This window comes from Balearica regulorum, chromosome 1 (assembly GCF_011004875.1).
Source record: "Balearica regulorum gibbericeps isolate bBalReg1 chromosome 1, bBalReg1.pri, whole genome shotgun sequence".
In the NCBI taxonomy this organism is placed as follows: Eukaryota; Metazoa; Chordata; class Aves; order Gruiformes; family Gruidae; genus Balearica; species Balearica regulorum.
Window position 1 is genome coordinate 203335051 of NC_046184.1, and position 17716 is coordinate 203352766.

General features: G+C 39.3%; 1 protein-coding gene across 1 annotated transcript; it reads left to right on the forward strand.

Moving 5' to 3' along the window:
* Positions 1-92: 92 nt before the first annotated feature.
* On the forward strand, positions 93-8489 carry LOC104633764 (collagenase 3-like). The gene is made up of 10 exons (XM_010300071.2): positions 93-253; positions 354-595; positions 1771-1919; positions 2014-2139; positions 3001-3162; positions 3756-3873; positions 5072-5205; positions 5552-5711; positions 6474-6577; positions 7198-8489. The coding sequence occupies exons 1-10, from the start codon at positions 131-133 to the stop codon at positions 7296-7298; spliced, it is 1419 nt and encodes a 472-aa protein (XP_010298373.1). The 5' UTR covers positions 93-130; the 3' UTR covers positions 7299-8489.
* Positions 8490-17716: the final 9227 nt, after the last annotated feature.

Below are 17716 nucleotides of genomic sequence, written 5' to 3' on the forward strand. Positions count from 1 at the left end.
TAAGCATGTTTACTTTCAGCGACAAAGAAGTTCTAACTTGTCCCTAAGTGGTGACTCACTGGGTTGGGACTATAAAAGTGAAGACAACTGCCCTCTAAAACATCAGGGCTTCAGACTTCACAAATCCAACATGATGCAATCAAGACTTTCAGCTGTCTTCTTTTTCTTGTTGGGTTTGTCATTTTGCCTGACAATCCCTATTCCCCTTGAAGATAGCCATGAATTCACAGAAAAAGACCTTCAGTTTGCAGAGGTACAGTATGAAATAATTCGTTTGCATGTTTTATAAAGACTAAGTTGTGTAGTTACAACTTTTTGGAAACTAGGCTTATTACTTCTTTTCCCCTTCTTAGCGCTATCTCAGGACTCACTATGATCTCCGTCCAAATCCTGCTGGCATAATGAGGAAGAGTGCCAACACAGTGGCATCTAAACTTCGAGAAATGCAAGCTTTTTTTGGCTTGGAGGTGACAGGCAAATTAGATGAAGAAACATATGAACTGATGCAGAAACCGAGATGTGGTGTCCCAGATGTGGGGGAATATAACTTTTTCCCTAGAAAACTGAAATGGTCAAAAACTAATTTGACATACAGGTAAATGCATGGCATTTTCATTGTTATTGCTGTTCCTTCTTTACAGGTGCTTTGTCCAGTAAGTTGCTCAGTATATGAGGTTGATGGGAGAAGGGTGTGTTTGAGTTTGAAAAAATTCATGTTGCAGTTTAAAATCCTTACAGCCTCATTTTTGGAATGGTCCCCCAGACCCACCTTCCAGCCCAAGCAAGTAAATATGATTTTTTTCCATTGCACTTTGCCATGTAGGAAAGTTGGTGTGGTGTAAGCTAATTGCTCCTCATCTGGTATCTATGTAGACACTCTGGGCACATCCATAGTGCCAAATGAAAGAGTGGTAGGGTTAAGATCATGCACCTCGCCACTGATTCACACAGTGCTTAATCTTTAGGTCACTCCTTAGCTCTGTTTTGGACCTGGTTTGGTGTCTGCTTCATCGTGGACAAATCTGCTGGAGAGGGGGTTATCCCAAAGCAGTGTAAAAGCAAAACAGTCGGTGCAATTTGGCTGTGAGAGCAGGGACTGATCCTTGTCCCTCTTCTGTCTCATAGTCCAGATGTAGATATCTATGGTTGTTCTGAGAAGTCCACAACCGTGACCTCAGGAAGATGGCCTTAGGAAGCTACAGTGCTGAAAGGTCATACGGTAGCTCCTTCAGTACGACAAGGTCATCAACAGGTGTTTTGACCAACTGCAACCTGAGTTTCTTTAGCAGATTCCAAATATGAAATCACTGAACTCTTTCCAAGATATCAATTCAGTATCTGGTGATAAATATTACGTTAATGGGGATGATTCTAGCCTACGAAAAGCTCTTTGGATCATGTTTTGCTCCTCCAGGAAGCAAGGGTCATGAGATATTTTAAATGGCATAAAAAAAGTTTTGAGTTACTGATATGATTTGACTTAATACAGAATGTATCTCTCATTTTCTAAATCTTCTAGTGCATATAAAACCAATTATAAAAAGCTGTTTGTTCATTTCAGATGTCTCTGAATGACTTTTTAACAAAAATGGAAATGGTTATTTTTCTTTTTTAATACTATATGTGGCTGCCCAGCTCATTGTTTTTAGATAAGAACATAGGGAAGAAACAAACAAAAACTTTTTAATGAGATGTACAGTCAGATAAAAGTATATTACACATTTTCTTCAATTCACACAATTTAACTGGAGATATTAATCTGTTTGATAGAATTATGAATTACACTTCAGATCTGAGACGTGCTGAAGTAGACCGAGCTTTCAAAAAAGCATTCAAAGTTTGGTCTGATGTGACACCGCTTAACTTCACCAGAATACGAAGTGGCATAGCTGATATCATGATCTCCTTCGGCACTAAAGGTAAGAGTGAACCAATTATTTTTATGTTACAGTTATACTGCTGCCAGTAAAATAGGATAATTGATTTAATGTTGTTTTGAATGTTGTTTTATAGAACATGGTGACTTTTACCCCTTCGATGGACCTTCTGGATTACTGGCTCATGCTTTCCCCCCTGGTCCAGACTATGGAGGAGATGCCCATTTTGATGATGATGAAGCTTGGTCAGATGATTCTAGAGGTAATAGAAGTTCCTGAGATTATTTGAAATGGTGGTGGATGGACAATTTCATCCTGTTTGAGATCTGTAAACAGTTTGGTTTGCCTGTTTACTCTTCATTAGTCATTATGTTCACTCTCCACTCACAGGAAGTTGTGTTTAATCTCCAGTCATAAATGGAAGTATAACATATACCTAGCATAAATTTCAAGATATACACCTAAGTGCAGTGATTAAAAAAAAGCCACAAACAAGGTATTTTGTCAGCTTGACATTTCACTGAGCTCAAGGGCAGCTAGTTCTGATCACAAACTGATGGGAATTACCTTACCGAAGCCTATAGAAAACACATATACTTAACTCAGCTGCAAATCGGCTACTTACATCTAATTTCAAAATTTTTCACCTTGTTTATTCAGGGTAGAGCTTTAATAGAAAAAAACCACTTTTTTTTCAGTACTGTGTTATTTCACCCTCCTAGTATTAAAGCTAATTGTGGTAATACTGGAAACAATGTAGACTCTCTACCAAAGATGAATTCCTGACTCAAGTTCTTGACTTGAGTAGGACTAAGACTTCACTCTAGAGCTTTCCAGTGTTGCTAAGAAATTTCAGGAAATCTAAATCTGCCTACAGAACAACACTGTCAAATAAGACTTAGGTTGAACACCAGCTATGAGAGACTTAATCTATTAGGCCCTTATTAAAAAAAAACCCATGGTAGTTTGAAAAAGACAAATTATACATAATTTTCCCATTAATTCAGTTGTCTCCTTCATTGTCACATATGTTAAAACATAATGTTAGGGTTAGTTGATTAGTCTGAGTCCACTTTGGTGATACAAGGAGCTATACATTTGCTTTCACTGTGGTTTGTTATAGGGTATAACTTGTTTCTTGTTGCTGCCCATGAGTTTGGTCATTCACTGGGACTTGAACACTCTAGAGACCCTGGAGCTCTGATGTTTCCAATTTACACATACACTGGAAAAACTGGGTTTGTGCTTCCTGATGATGATGTGCAAGGGATCCAAGAGCTCTATGGTAAGTCTGTATAATATATATTTCCTGTGTCTTTATAACCTGTTACAGATGCACTGCACAGTTAATAAAGAGCTGCAGATGTTCAATAGCAAGTCATGACTGATTAGGGCCGATGCATGGGATTCTTGGCAACCAGACTTCAGGAACAGAAGATGCTTAGATTTAATAGTTCAGAGGGGGTAAAAAAAAAAAAAATAAAAAGGAAGTAACACTGCAGAGGAAAGTTGGTCACTGTGTTGTTTCCTTTAGTGGGGGAGGTAAACGGCAGAGTCTCTATACTCTTTGACCTGCAAAACAGTCTAAATGGAGAAACAGAGAGATCCATGTTTCATCATGGAAAGAATAAAACCTTTGGGAGACCTTCAAAACTAGGGATAAAGAAAGCAAGTCCATTTAACATCTTTGCAGCACAGCTGAACTGCAAAGTCCATGAACACATTTGGCTAAAGGAGAGAAAAAGAGAACAGACTTTCCACAGTACAAATGGCTTGCCCATCGTGCTGTTTGGGAACTCTTCCATGTACTATTCAATATCATAATCCACAGAAAGGAAATGAACATTGTCAAACTTAGATCATACAATATGATTCCAGGTGCTGGAGACAAAGATCCCAATCCAAAACATCCCAAAACACCAGAGAAATGTGATGCAGATTTATCACTTGATGCCATAACAGAACTTCGTGGAGAAATGCTGATCTTCAAGGACAGGTAAAGAGACTGCCATATCATGGGTGGTGGGTGCTGGATAAAATTTGAGCAAGCCAAAACACCATTTCATTTTTTTACTAAAGATTTGAGGAAACATCAATTTAAAAAATCACAAATCAATATAGATGCCTCTGAGAAACTACATCATATATCTTTTTAGGCAGGATTTATAATACAGTTACAGACTTGATTGCCCAGCAATATGAAGTGAAGGTGATATGGCTGAGGACTGACACCGTTTGTACACATTTTTCATTTCACAGAGCTTTCTTCAACGTGCACAAATCTACTAAAATTTATTTGAATGAAGTTGTACTACATTCAGAAGCCTTACATGGGACAGCAGTGTTTCTCTTATTCTAAATGAAAAAATATTTCAGTTTGTTGTTTGAGATGATCATTGTGTGAGTGACAGAAATGGTCTGCAGCTAGGTGATTATGAGGAAAGGAAAGGTCTACAAGGAGCTCTGTGTATTGAAAATTCTATGTTATGAAAAAAAATTAATTCTCCATTAATTAATATTTAGTATAGCACATCAAAGATACTGCTATTCTGTAGTATGACAAGAAACATAAATTGTGGGGGTTTGACATTGGCTGGATGCCAGGTGCCCACCAAAGCCGGTCTTTCACTCCCCTCCTCAGCAGGACGGGGAGAGGGAGAAAATAAGATGGAAAAAACTCATGGGTCAAAATAAAGGCAATTTAATAAAGCAAAAGCAAAGGCTGCACGTGGAAGCAAAGGAAAACAAAAGATTTATTCTCTACTTCCCATCAGCAGGCGGTGTCCGGCCACTTCCCAGGAAGCAGGGCTTCAGTATGTGTGGTGATTGCTCCAGAAGCTAAACACCATAATAACAAATGTCCCCCCTTCCTCCTTCTTTCTCTTAGCTTTTATTGCTAAGCAGAATCCATATGGTATGGAATATCCCTTTGGTCAGTTGGGGTCAACTGTCCTAGCTGTGTCCCCTCCCAAGATCTTGCCCACCCCCAGCCTACTGCTGAGGGGGAATGTTGGAGAGACAGCCTTGATGCTGTGGAGCACTGCTCAGCAGTAGCCTAAACACCAGTATGTTATCCACACCCTGCTGGCTACCAACACACAGCACAGCATTGCACCGTGAGGGCTGCTATGGGGAAAATTAACTCCATCTCAGCCAGATCCAATACAAAAATATATTTTCTTTTTCTGAACTAGGTTTTTCTGGCGACTGCACCCTCAGATGGTTGAGGCAGAATTGGTGTTACTTAAATCCTTTTGGCCAGAGCTTCCAAATAAAATAGATGCAGCTTATGAAAACCCCATCAAAGATCTTGTGTTCATGTTTAAGGGTGAGTTTTCAATTTTGTTTTTGGTGGAAAAATATAAATATTTAGTCAAGCTCAGTGATGCAAAGGTAATAAATAGAAGAAAACATCCTACCTTCCTTGCTCAGAAAACAAACTCTGTTGGTTTCACCCCTTGCAAATCTATACAATTTTCAGTGAATTAGGAGATGTACAATTAAGCTCAGATGCCTAGGGTCATAGTTAGCATAAATAGTTTAATACCTGTTGAGTATGTAACCTAAGAATCTGTTAGTTGTATGAAAATAGGGATCATGACATCCTCATTTTATTCTGATCTCAAAGCTGAGCCTTTACCAAAGATTCATGCATACTTTGTTCTTATTTTCAGGAAAGAAAGTCTGGGCTTTGAATGGCTACGACATAGTTGAAGACTTTCCTAAAAAGATATATGAAATAGGGTTCCCAAAAGAAATTAAAAGAATAGATGCGGCCGTCCATATTAAAGACACTGGCAAGACTCTCTTTTTTACTGGAAATAAGTACTGGAGGTAAGCTGGAGACAGATTGCTGTGCGTCTACTTGTAACCTGTCCAGAACTATCAAAAGATGAGCATGTTGTTTCAAACCAGGCACTTGATTGTGGCTCACCTGTTTCCAGTCTGTGGTGTTCATTGGTGCTATAGCTGTGTAGAATATGTCGTAAAGGTGTTTGCAAGACTTTTATAAACATATGGGCACAGCCTTTAAAAGCTGAAAGCGTGCAAGAAAGGAAAGGAGAATAAAGTGCCCTAATCCAGGAGAGTTTGTAATATGGTCATGTCTCCTAGACAAAATTCCTATTTTGCTTCTTTGAGTTGCTTGTGTGACACAAAATGGTATCAGTGCTGTGAGAGTAAGAAATCTGTCCCACCCTAGGATGGCTGGGTTTTGCTGTTCATCAGCGGGACTTACAGCCAGGTCTGACGCATAAATAAGACATTACCATCCCTTCTCAGTATCTCTGTGCCAAGCAGCCTCAGGGTAGGTCTGTAGTGCCAATACATCCAAGTACAATTGTCTCCATATAATATGTACTTTATAGATCAGTTCTGAAAATTTAATTTTATTAGTTTTGTGTTTATTGAACTTGTACTTCTGTGGAAGAGTGCCATGGTTATTACCCTGAGTTTCATTATTGCATAAACATAAGATACCTAAGGGCTGCTGGCTACTTCTGACGTGGGTAACTTCAAAGCATGTAAAGGGCACAGACCAAACTCCCAGGCTGTTTAAATCCTCTGAATTTTTATTTTCTTTTGTGTTTAATATAGTTACGATGAAGAGGCGGAGGTTATGGAAGCAGGCTACCCCAGGCTGATAGAGGAAGAATTTGCAGGAATTGGTGATAGAGTGGATGCTGTCTATCAAAGAAATGGTACATAATTTGATAATGAAACTTTATTACAATTAGTTGTCATTGAAACTTGAGATAGATATCCTGTGGGAAATTCTGTCATTTGTAATATTCATTTTTTCACATCAACATTTCTGTTCTTGACTGAATCAGGTTCCTAATCTAAATTGCCCTCTGGCCAAGCTGCTCTTATAAACCGTGTACAGACATATTTGAGGAGCCAAAGTAGACCTGCCTCCTTGCTTAGGAAACCTCAAGAGATATGCTTAATATTGAAGTGTTATAATGTGTCTGTTCCTTCAAATGGAGCCCATTCCTATCCAGCTCTTCAAGGAGTGTTTCCAAGTCAGAGTCTTAAACATTAAAAGGCAAACCCTGTATTTTCCTAAGCAAGTGCTGTATAGTAATAAAATGCAGGGCTTGACACTATATTAAAATGTCAGTTATTTTAAAACAGCGATCCAGGTCTGGCAGATGGAATGAAGACCTTTGAAAATTTAGCTCAGCATTCTAAATACTAAAATATTGCATTTAAAAGAGTTATTAAAAATGAAAGCAAACAATTTTTATTTGAAGGATAATTTTAACATGACAACACAGTTTTCTCAGAGTTAATTAATTTTAACTTTTGTTTTCCTTAGGTTACCTCTACTTCTTCAATGGGCCACTGCAGTTTGAATACAGCATCTGGAGCAAAAGGATTGTCCGTGTCCTGCATACCAACTCCATATTTTGGTGCTAATTACAGCTGAGTGCCATGTCATAGGCTGCAGAGCAGCTTGTAGTACATGGAAGTAATAATATGGGCATATAGATTTCTTAGAGGATAGCAAGGTTCTGTGAACAAGCACTGGCTACCTACCACCAAATGTATACTGTATATATGGAACTATATAGCTGTATGTCAGTCTGGGACTGAATTAACTTAATAAGAAAGAAGAAAAGAAATTATTAGCATTTCAAGGGGCATTACACCATTTAAAGTTTGTCTAGTATTAAAGTGAGGTGCTGGATACATTCTACATGATCATGAGCACTATTAATTCCCCATAATCTGAGCATGTCTGGCATCTTTCAAGAATCTCCTAGTGTGTCCTAAGAAATAGACTTGATAAACCCAGGAGTGTTGTATTTTTAAACTAATCCTTCAGCTCTTCGTGAAATTCCTGTTAACGTACTGGGAATTCAGATGTGTAATGAATGAGTGAGGACCGCATGGTGACTCCCTGAGCAGAATAACACCAGGCTGCAACACTGAAGTTAGAGAATTCAAAGGTATTTAAATGTATCCCCATTTGAATGGGAATGTCCCCCTGGAAATGGATGCCCCTGTTATCTTTGGAACGAGCAGAAGGTATAGAAGCAGCAAGGTGTCATTCCAAAGCAGACAGAAAAGCAAGAAAAAGGAAGTGTTCCCTGCAGAAATCATCAGCCAGTATGATACTGGGGAAACCAGAAAGAAGTAGCAACAACAGGAGAATCATATAGGTTGAAAACTTGCATGAATCTACATCTGGTAACACAATCCACGTTTTCAGCCGTTGTAAACTGAAATAGTTCAAGTAGCCTTTACAGAGGTTATAGTGCCAGCAGTGAAACTGAACATTCAAATTAAAATATGAAAAAGAATATCTTTTTTCATGTTGGTCACTCTTTTATTGTCTACATCAATTGTTTCAGTACCATGTAAGTTCGTCTTTTTATTTGTTTGCGGTTTTTTTTATAATTAATGCAAATGACATGGGACTGTAATTATTTTTCAGTATAAAAAATAGTATTAAATAAACTGGAGGAATAAAATGACATTGTGAAATTACTTAAATTAACATTTCCTATGCTGCATGTCATAAAAGCAAGACAGAGCTATTGGATAAAAGAAATCAGGAATCCTAACCTGTGCATTTTATTCATTAAAGTTTTCACATGTACTTAACAATCTATTTGGGGTTGGTTTTTTTTCCCTCTGAGAAAATGAATTTTATAGAAAAGAGAGGAAGAGTGAAAGACAGAAAGAGAGGAAAAAGGAAAGACTCCTCAAATCTACAGAATAAGAACTAATTTGGAATTAGTCCTTATCATTACAGAAAGTAAGAGAAATTATTAATGCATACTGTGAAATTCAGTTCCAAGTTAATTTGAATGCTAAATATTAATAACTATTTGAAACTACACTGTCCTCTTCTGCCTCCTCAAAACCAGCCCGTAATTCAAACAATCAGCCAGGCCTGCCAAGCAAAGCCCATCAACAATGAATACCTTTAAACAGGCATGTATGGCCAGGCTTACCCACTGGTGGGCTAGGTGAGTTTAATTCTGTAACTTAACCAACACAGATGGTCAGTCAAGGTAACCTAAGAGATTTAATTGTCTCTTCTGACTGTAAAACACCCTCCACTAGACCGGGTTGCCCAAAGCCCCATCCATCCTGGCCTTGAACACTTCCAGGGATGGGGCCTCCACAGCCTGTCTGGGCAACCTGTTCCAGTGCCTCACCACCCTCACAGGGAAGAATTTCTTCCTCACATCTAATCTAAATCGACCCTCCTTCAGCTTGAACCCATTACCCCTTGTCCTGTCACGACATGCTCTTGTAAACAGTCCTTCTCCAGCTTTCCTGTAGGCCCCTTTAGGCCCCTTTAGGTACTGGAAGGCTGCTATAAGGTCTCCCTGGAGCCTTCTCTTCTCCAGACTGACTTTGATATTGATAAAACTGTTAGGGAAAAAATCAGTACAATTCTCTGTGCATAATAAACAGAAATTGGTTCATTTATATATAAAGATAATTTTTTACAGACATTGTGTACCTGAAAAAATAACGCTTGATATTGGGCTGCAATTTAGCTTAATTACAATCAAATAAAAGTCTGGATATGTAACCCTAGTCCTAGTTATTCTCAGTATAAAAACTTGGTGGAAAATTATGTTTTATGTAAGGGCTAGTAGTTGAGTCTGAGTGCTCTGAATTTCAAAGGTCTGACCTGAGCTTCACTGGAGGAGGGAACGCAAAGGGAAGCAAGGAGACGTCAATGATTGTCTTTCATATGTATGTGAATTTCTGCTAACAGTGAACATTTTGTAGGGCAAAAAGGTACTACATAGGAAGCTGGATCTTCAAGACGCTTCAGCATGATCATATCCAGCTGCTCCCCAGCCCAAACAGTCAGATTCCTGTTTGCCGCTCGGCTGACTGGAAGCAGCCTTCGGCACCAGTCCAAGCACGGCTCCACCTCATGCGTCTGCATCCCCAGCAAGAGACGTGCGCTGCTCTGCGGTTAGCTCTACCTCAGCTGAGAAAAGTACCAGGCTGTCAATTCCTGGCATTTTGTTAAGAAAAAAGGGAAAACAAAAATGCTTGTGCTGTGGAAGTGGAAGGCTGAGGTCAGAGGCAGAGGGGCCCTGAGAGCCAGAAAGGAAAACTCTCTGCAGGACCCAGTGCCCTGGAACCCGCTGCCATCTCATGAGAATAACATTGCATGAGTCCCTGGTGGGGACCCATATGGGATATCGCCCAAGACCATCAAGCATTGAAAATAAACGAATTTTTTTCTTGAGGCAGAGACTGAACTGACTGCTTTCCCTGAGATGTTGTGAGTGAGAAAAGAACCATGAGAGGCTGAGACAGCTGTATCCCAGGATGTAATACAAGCAGAATCAATAACTTCTAGTTGAGTGCTAATTTTTATGTGGAACTACATAAATCCACCTAATAGTACATAAACTGTTGTTGATTAATGTGCCTTTTATATCCATTGTGATCTCTGCTTAGAATGATAATTTGGAGAAAGGATAAGGCAGGAAAAGGAATCTGTCAGATGCTACTCAGGACTAGTTTCTGTGCTGGTTACATGATCCTGAACAAGTAGGACTTAGAGGATGCAAATATATATTCCAGGAGAGAAAAAGAAGTGAACAAACATAATTTAAACTTTCCAAAGTGAGAAGCTAGACAGATGTCCTCTAAATTCATTAATATGTTGGAAAGGCAATAAACACTGTAAAACATACTGTGAGCTACATGAGATTTACTACTAGCTGAGAAACTGGAGAAGGAATTCAATCGGCATGAAAACGCTTTTCTTCTCAGAATAATCTCCAGAAACTTGCTCTGAGGACACTAGATGGCACTGACAGCTTTGCTCCTTAGAGTATCTACACAGAACCATAAATGATAGGTGGGTGAGGAAGCTGCAGCTAATTATAGTGAATTCTTACATCTAGTGAAGAAATAAAAAGCCCCAACACTAATAAGAGAATTTAATGATTATATTCTCTTGAAATATGGATCTCTGAGTGATAAGTTAGGATATTAAAAAGTTTAGGAATCAACTTCTAGTTATATTCATTGTCAGGGCCACTATTTTTTCAGTCTATTGACAGTCCTTTTCTCAACATCACTGCAAGACAGCCAAAACAGTATGCTCTGGGAATGGTCCCAGGAATAATGCAATCCCTTCATTTAACTTCATTCACTGGAAAATTATACACACACACACACACACACACACACACACATAGACATATTACAATTCCTCAGGAACATAAGAGCCTTTAAGGATACAACTTGATTTCTGAAATATGCAGAATATGGAAGTAAGGCAAAAATGGACAAATATATCAGTTGCAAAGAACCCAAGTAAAACAGTACAAATATAATAAAAAGTGTCTGAAATATCAAGTATGTGACCACATCTGCTTGGAAGAACTAAGGACAATTTCTAAGCCTTTCACAGTTCATTCTGAGCTAGTATTTCCAGGCTTGTGAATGTTTTACAGATGAAGAATATGGTCTTGATCTTAGAATCCCTAATACTGCCCAGATCAGTAAGACTACTGAGAATTTTGAGCTTGGCAGAAATTGATTTTCGTGTCCTGAAAACACTTTTGAGACTTTCAAACATCTTTACTGTTTGCAATAGAAAGAAACAAGAAATTTTGGAAATTTTTAACGGAAAAATATTTGTCCTCTGGGATAGTCTGTAGCCATATTGTCAATTAGCATACTTACTGGCTCTGGGGGGGAAGAATATACTGTGTCAGTTTTTTGCTCAGACCGATTTAAAAGAGGGTGTAGACCTCAGTCTTCAGTCTTATAAGTGAAAGATCTGCACATTCACTTATGTTGTGGTGAATTTCTTTCCGTCTGTCCTGCTGGAGATGTTTCCTCTTTACACAAATACAATTAAACAGTACTCTTTGGAAAGACTGACTATCCGCTAATCAGAAAGCTCATTTGGGATGTAGGATTAACCCCTTCTGTCAATTATGTTTGTTTGTTTGGGTTTTTTTACAAAATGGGGTGTCTACACACACAGAGCCCACATCAAATTTTGGTTTTGATGGTTCTGCTGTTTCTGATGAAAAATGTTTTCAGAGAAGACCTCACCAGTTCTCCCCAACATGGTGCAGAAGGTACAAACACCACAGAGACTGTGTCTGGCCTGGGATCTCCCTCTTTCCTCTCTAACAGAGTCTTCATGTGGTTGATGCATCCTTTTTAGTCACAGCCCTTCGATTACATACTGCAGTTTGGATTTCCAGGCAATGCTGTTCAGGAGTATCTCTGACATTCACTTCAGCTATCCCCTCAACTTCGTACACTGTTATCTCCTGTGCACTGTTCTACAGAGAGTGCGCTCTTCCCCTGTCTTCCTCACAGAAAATGTATGAGGGAGTATTTTACTCTAAGAAAAAATCTTTCCAGGCAGCAGAGAACCAGGTTTCGCTTTCCCATTTACATGTCATATAATAAATTTCCTACTGCCGTAATAATGCAGGATGATGCAGTTCTGTGTGTATCTGAGTGAGCCACTCAAACTGTAGCTTTACTTTTTGCACGGACTACACCTGGGTCCTACCACCAGGAAGTAGGAGGCTTATGGAGCAGCTTCCCAAGAATGGTCATGTCCATACTGTGTAGTGTCTGCTGGACTTTGCGTGATCCTGTTCTGCTCTTCTTAAAAGAGGCAGATGGGCCATTTCCAGGGTAAAGTGTTGCTTTCTCGAGCCCAAATGATGTTATTAGGATGCTGAGATGGGTAAGTAGTTCAAGGACAAAATGCTTGCTACATAGGAACAGCCCTGCACTACCCTAGTGAGCATTAGGGAGGGAACACATGCGCGTAAGTGTAATTGGGAGGAGGGCTCCATTTTAGGGAGTGCTTTTGCCTGTGCTGTTTGCTCATGTCCTCTGAGTGGTCCCTGCAGAGACTCCACAGTCTCAGGCAGGAAGGACATAGGCAACTGTAGCTTTAGCTGGTGGAGTCAGTGCTGTTGGTAGAGAGACCAAGATAATTTAGGTGGACTTTGGAGACAACCATGACTTCAGGGCCCCAGCAGTCAAGGCATACTATGCATATACATTACATTAATGGTTCCAGACTGTTTCTAGGTAAATCAGGAGATCAAGTCCTTCCTGACCATGGTTTCTGCTGCTGTTGAGGACATGAAGGTGCAGAAAATGCCCCTCCTTAAGGCTGACTGAGGGTTATTAATGTTAAAATAGTATTTTGTATAGTTAATGTTAAAAATAATTACATTGGTACAGTTATGTTATTGCCAGGGCTGAAATTAATATCATTTGATGTGTGCTTCTTGCATTATGACTGCTGATTCAGGGAAGGACTTAGCTCCAAAATACTTCCCTTCTTCTCCATTCACACTATCCAGAGAATTATCTCTCCACCCACATTTACCACTGGCTATGGCTCTGGGTACTCTTGAGGTCAGTTGATTCTGGCCTGGGCCTGTAGGGTACTTCAATAAAAGAAGGTATGCAGGCCTATGAGCAGGTATCACAGAAGCCTTGGGACATGCTGTGAAGCCATGGCCACAGAGTACTGGGGAGGAGAAGATGTCACCACTCACAGGGGTCAAGCCTGAGAGGTCTGAAGCCAGATATCTAACCCTCTGCAGGCCTTCAAGTTCAGGCACAGATGTGTCTGGGCCATAGAAAGTTGATAATTCATAAATCTTACCACTGGTCCAGATTATGTATTCTTTTGCTATAGTACATGGATGGATAACAGCAAGTAAATCATGCAGAGCTGCATGATGGGGTCAAAAGACATCAGTGGTGCAGAGAAGTAAGGGTAAGACAAATGCCAGAAAAATTTGGTCATGGGAAGTTCCAAGGATCCATGGCATAAGATGTCATGTTTGAGGTCTCCCAAGGTAAACTGCAGTGCTGGTACCCCAGGACAACTCGAAGATGCCTGCAGTGCCATGGAGTGCAGCTTCAACACGGGAGAGCCCGAGGAAGTGATTCACCAGGGCAGTGAAGACGTGGTCAGGCAACTGCAATAACTGAGCTTAATAAAATGCGTGCTCTCCTTGGTAAAATGCATGCTCTCCCTCTAGCTACATATTCTGATCTATTAGTCTCACTGTTAGATTAGACCCTGCAAGCAAAAGCCATGAAGGAAAACAATTTTTATGATTCTGACAGAGCCTTGACACAAGGTTGGTTTATACCCCAAAGTAGTCTGTATCAGAGACTTAGCTGACAGCTGGGCTAGCTGGATGTAGTTTCCAGGAATCATCCGAGGAACCTTTCTGATGGAAAACTTGGGTGTGTCACACAAGTGATAGTAATTTAGCAGAGTGTTTTATTCGCAAAATGCTTTGGGAACATTTTTGTAGTTCCAATGTAGAGGTTCTGCTCCAAGACAAAGGGAAAGAAGCTTCAATATGGTCATTTGTCCAAAAAGTAGCTTGCATACGAGAATAGATTTCCAACTGAGGTCAATTCCAAATTAAGAGAAGCAAAAATTAAATGAGGCTCTCATAAATACTGTAGAAGTGTCCTGTTTACAACTCTGTTGGAAATCATGGTGCAAATAAATTTCAGCCATAAGGAAATGATGGGATCTCATAATTTCTTGGAAATAAAATGCACTCAGCTGTATCTGCAGTGATACAAAACAGTGAAATGACAGCATAGTAGTAAAACAGGGAGATATAGAGCTGTGTATATATATATATATACAGATTCTGTATATATACAGAATCAGGATGTAGTGGGAAATATAAAGCAAGTGATAACATCAGTTTATTTCCAATTACTTAATTTGTATAACTATTATGAGCATCTAAAGCATGAGAACTAAGAAAGGAATAATCAATAAGAAGCCCTGCTAGGGTCTGAACCAAAATTCAGACAAAATAGAAATCTCAATATTGACTTCACTTGGCTTTGGTTCAGGAAGTAATTGCCCAGATAACAGCTGCTTTGCAGACTCTACTTGGGAAATGTATTCTTCCTGTACAAGCTGTCTTAAGTTTAATAACACATTGAGAGAAGATTCTAACAACATATGTGTGTTATTTTGGAAGAGCACCTGGATCTGGTACCATTCCAGTGTTTCCACCAAATGACAGGAGAAGCCCTTTGGCCACTTTCTGATGGGTGCCAAGGAGGAAACACACAGCTCATCGCTTCACATTCGGGAATTTTCTGTGTTATGTTCATGAGACTTAGAATATGAGTTACGCACTGTGAAACTGAGTCACTTGACACACAAAGTAAATATCGGATGTGGGCTCACTATCCCTGTGTGAGGCTGCACAAGCATCAACTCCAGAGGGAAAATATTTGTTGAAAGTTCAGGCTCCAACAAACTGGTACTGTGCGTACAGCCCTAAATAAACACCAGAAATTTTAAATTTTATGGTTCCTCTTGCTCCATTCACAGCTCTCTGCATTGGATTTTTCATGGCACTCCAAGGAATGACTTGCATCATATTGACATGTGTTTAAAGTGTGAAGTCTTTCCTTGGATCTGATGATTACAGTTGCAGAACATCAGAATTGTCCAGCTATCCAAATCAGAGACCATCTCAGACTGTCTTATTCCTCTCTATGCTTAATGGAAGTGAGGAGTAAACAAAATCCTGTCATGGAATATTTCAAGAGCTGCTGAGTTCTGCATTGTTTTTCTTTAGTTCTTTGTTGCATAGATACAAACGTTCTTAATATCCACTTGAATCTCAGATTTAAAATAATACAGTAAAGTCCTCTTTATGAAAGAATACTTCCCTATTATCTATTTTTAAATTATTGTCCTAGTTCACTGAATATGTCATTATTCAGAGTAAATAAGAGCACCTGCTTTCTGTAAGTTGCTTTAGCAGATCTCTTATTTGTTTTAACTTTAAAACTGATGTTACAATTTTTTGCCCTTTGATGTGAGCAATATTTTTTAATTCTCCTGACAGTTTTAGCAGTCTTTTATTCTTGCTATATCTGCTTTGTAAGGCTGTGTGACCAGAACTAGACATGATATTAAGGTCAGACTGCATCAGGTCATTATGTTTCTAGAATTATCATCTCTTTCTCTATACTTTATAACCTTATTGTTTATAGGCAGCTGTATTATTATAAGATGTTTACTTTAACCTCTGTTATTAGAAATACCATCTAATAAGGGAAGGCAAGCCAAGGGAACACAAATTTAAGAATTCCTCCAAAATTACAGATAAATAAGGAGCAAAAGACATCATCAGAATTACTTCAGTGATTAGGTATCTGTAATTTACCATTTTCTCTGTGTTTATTAAAGGATTTACAAGCTCAATATGTGTCAACGCTAACTGCCAATACTGAAACACAAAAAAGCGCAGCCATCCTGTTATAACGGACGCAACTTGGGACTAAAGTAATAGATATTAGCGTTAGACAAAGACAGATGGCTGTGTGAAATTATGACTTGTTTTACTTGCTCTGATGTATCTTACTACAGGGTACTTACCACTCAGGTTACTGTGCCAATTTTATGATACCGGGTTTGAGGGAATAAGTTTAAAAAACAGCCAGAAGGAAAGAAATCCAGTCTGAAAATACACTTCTCAGAAGTAAAGGATTTGGGAAAACAAGCTACTTTATGACAGGGTAGAAGTTTAATGAATGTATGGAATGCAAACTTTGGGGGCCAGGATAGGAACAATCTGCGGCAACAGGAAAAGGGTGAAGGTTGTCATTGTCAGTAAATTCTCTCAGTGCTGTTATCCTTAAAAGGGACCATACATAAAGCAAAACTCCTAGGAGCAAGAAATGTCAAGCTAACTTTGACAAATATCAGAGACCCACAGATTTGATCCTATGTGGAAATACACGGCAGATTAAACCACCTATCATTGCAGATCAGGCTACAAGGTTACGGAGCTGTAATTCCACCCCCCCACACACAAACACACACACCTTAAAACAACCGCAGCTGTGTAGGTGGCACAGATGTGTTTAGGCTCAGAAAGGCTAGGCTAAGATTTGATGACATGATATAATCAAAACAATTCTCAGTATTTCCAGCAACGTAATTTGTAACTGAAAATAGTATACATGTAAAATATCTATTTTTAAAAATATCACAATGACATAATTAGCTTCACTTCCTCTGTGTTTGATGACTAAACAACAACATACTGTATGTCTATGTAGTCAAGATAGAAGCTGCAAGCCTATATGATATGACAATTACTGTATCATTAATGACTCACATTGAGAATGACCAAAAGGGACTCTTGCTTCTTCTGAAATTTTGGTGCAGAAACAGAAGCAGGCTTAGGGATCAGGCAATTCAAGGTAAAATGCTTTGTTTTGGCACAGACATGCTGTTTCTTGTGGACCAGGTAAAAGCAGTCTTCATGACTCCAGTTTGGGATGAGTCAATTCCTCCTCCAGAAAGTTTACGCTCCAGGTAGATGTAACACACAGTGAGCTGGCAGGTACAACCACAGTAACCCATGAGCAGAGCTCCAGCCTGCAGGATTCGGAGCCCGTCCACAGTTTATTTGTTTTCCTCATGTTTGGATGGCATGCTGTTGGATGGAGAAGCCACTAGGCAGAATAGCAAAGACAGAGAGAAAGACCACCATGAAGAAGGCCTGGCAGGGAGCAGGGAAGGGGAGGAAGTGAGAGATGGGCAGGGGACGTGAGAAGGGCAGGTGAACCTGCAAGTTGGGAATTGCTCCCAAATCCCTTTGCTTAGATGTAGGGAAGATGATTAAGTTCCCTGGCTTTCATATAGGTCACTTTAAATGGCATGACTGAACCTTATATCTTCAAACTTTCATATTAACATCACTTAGTAACTGACCTTTTTTTTTTTTTTTTAGAGTATGGGCTATACTGGATCTTTTGTTAAGAAAATAGCAGGCTTGTATGCA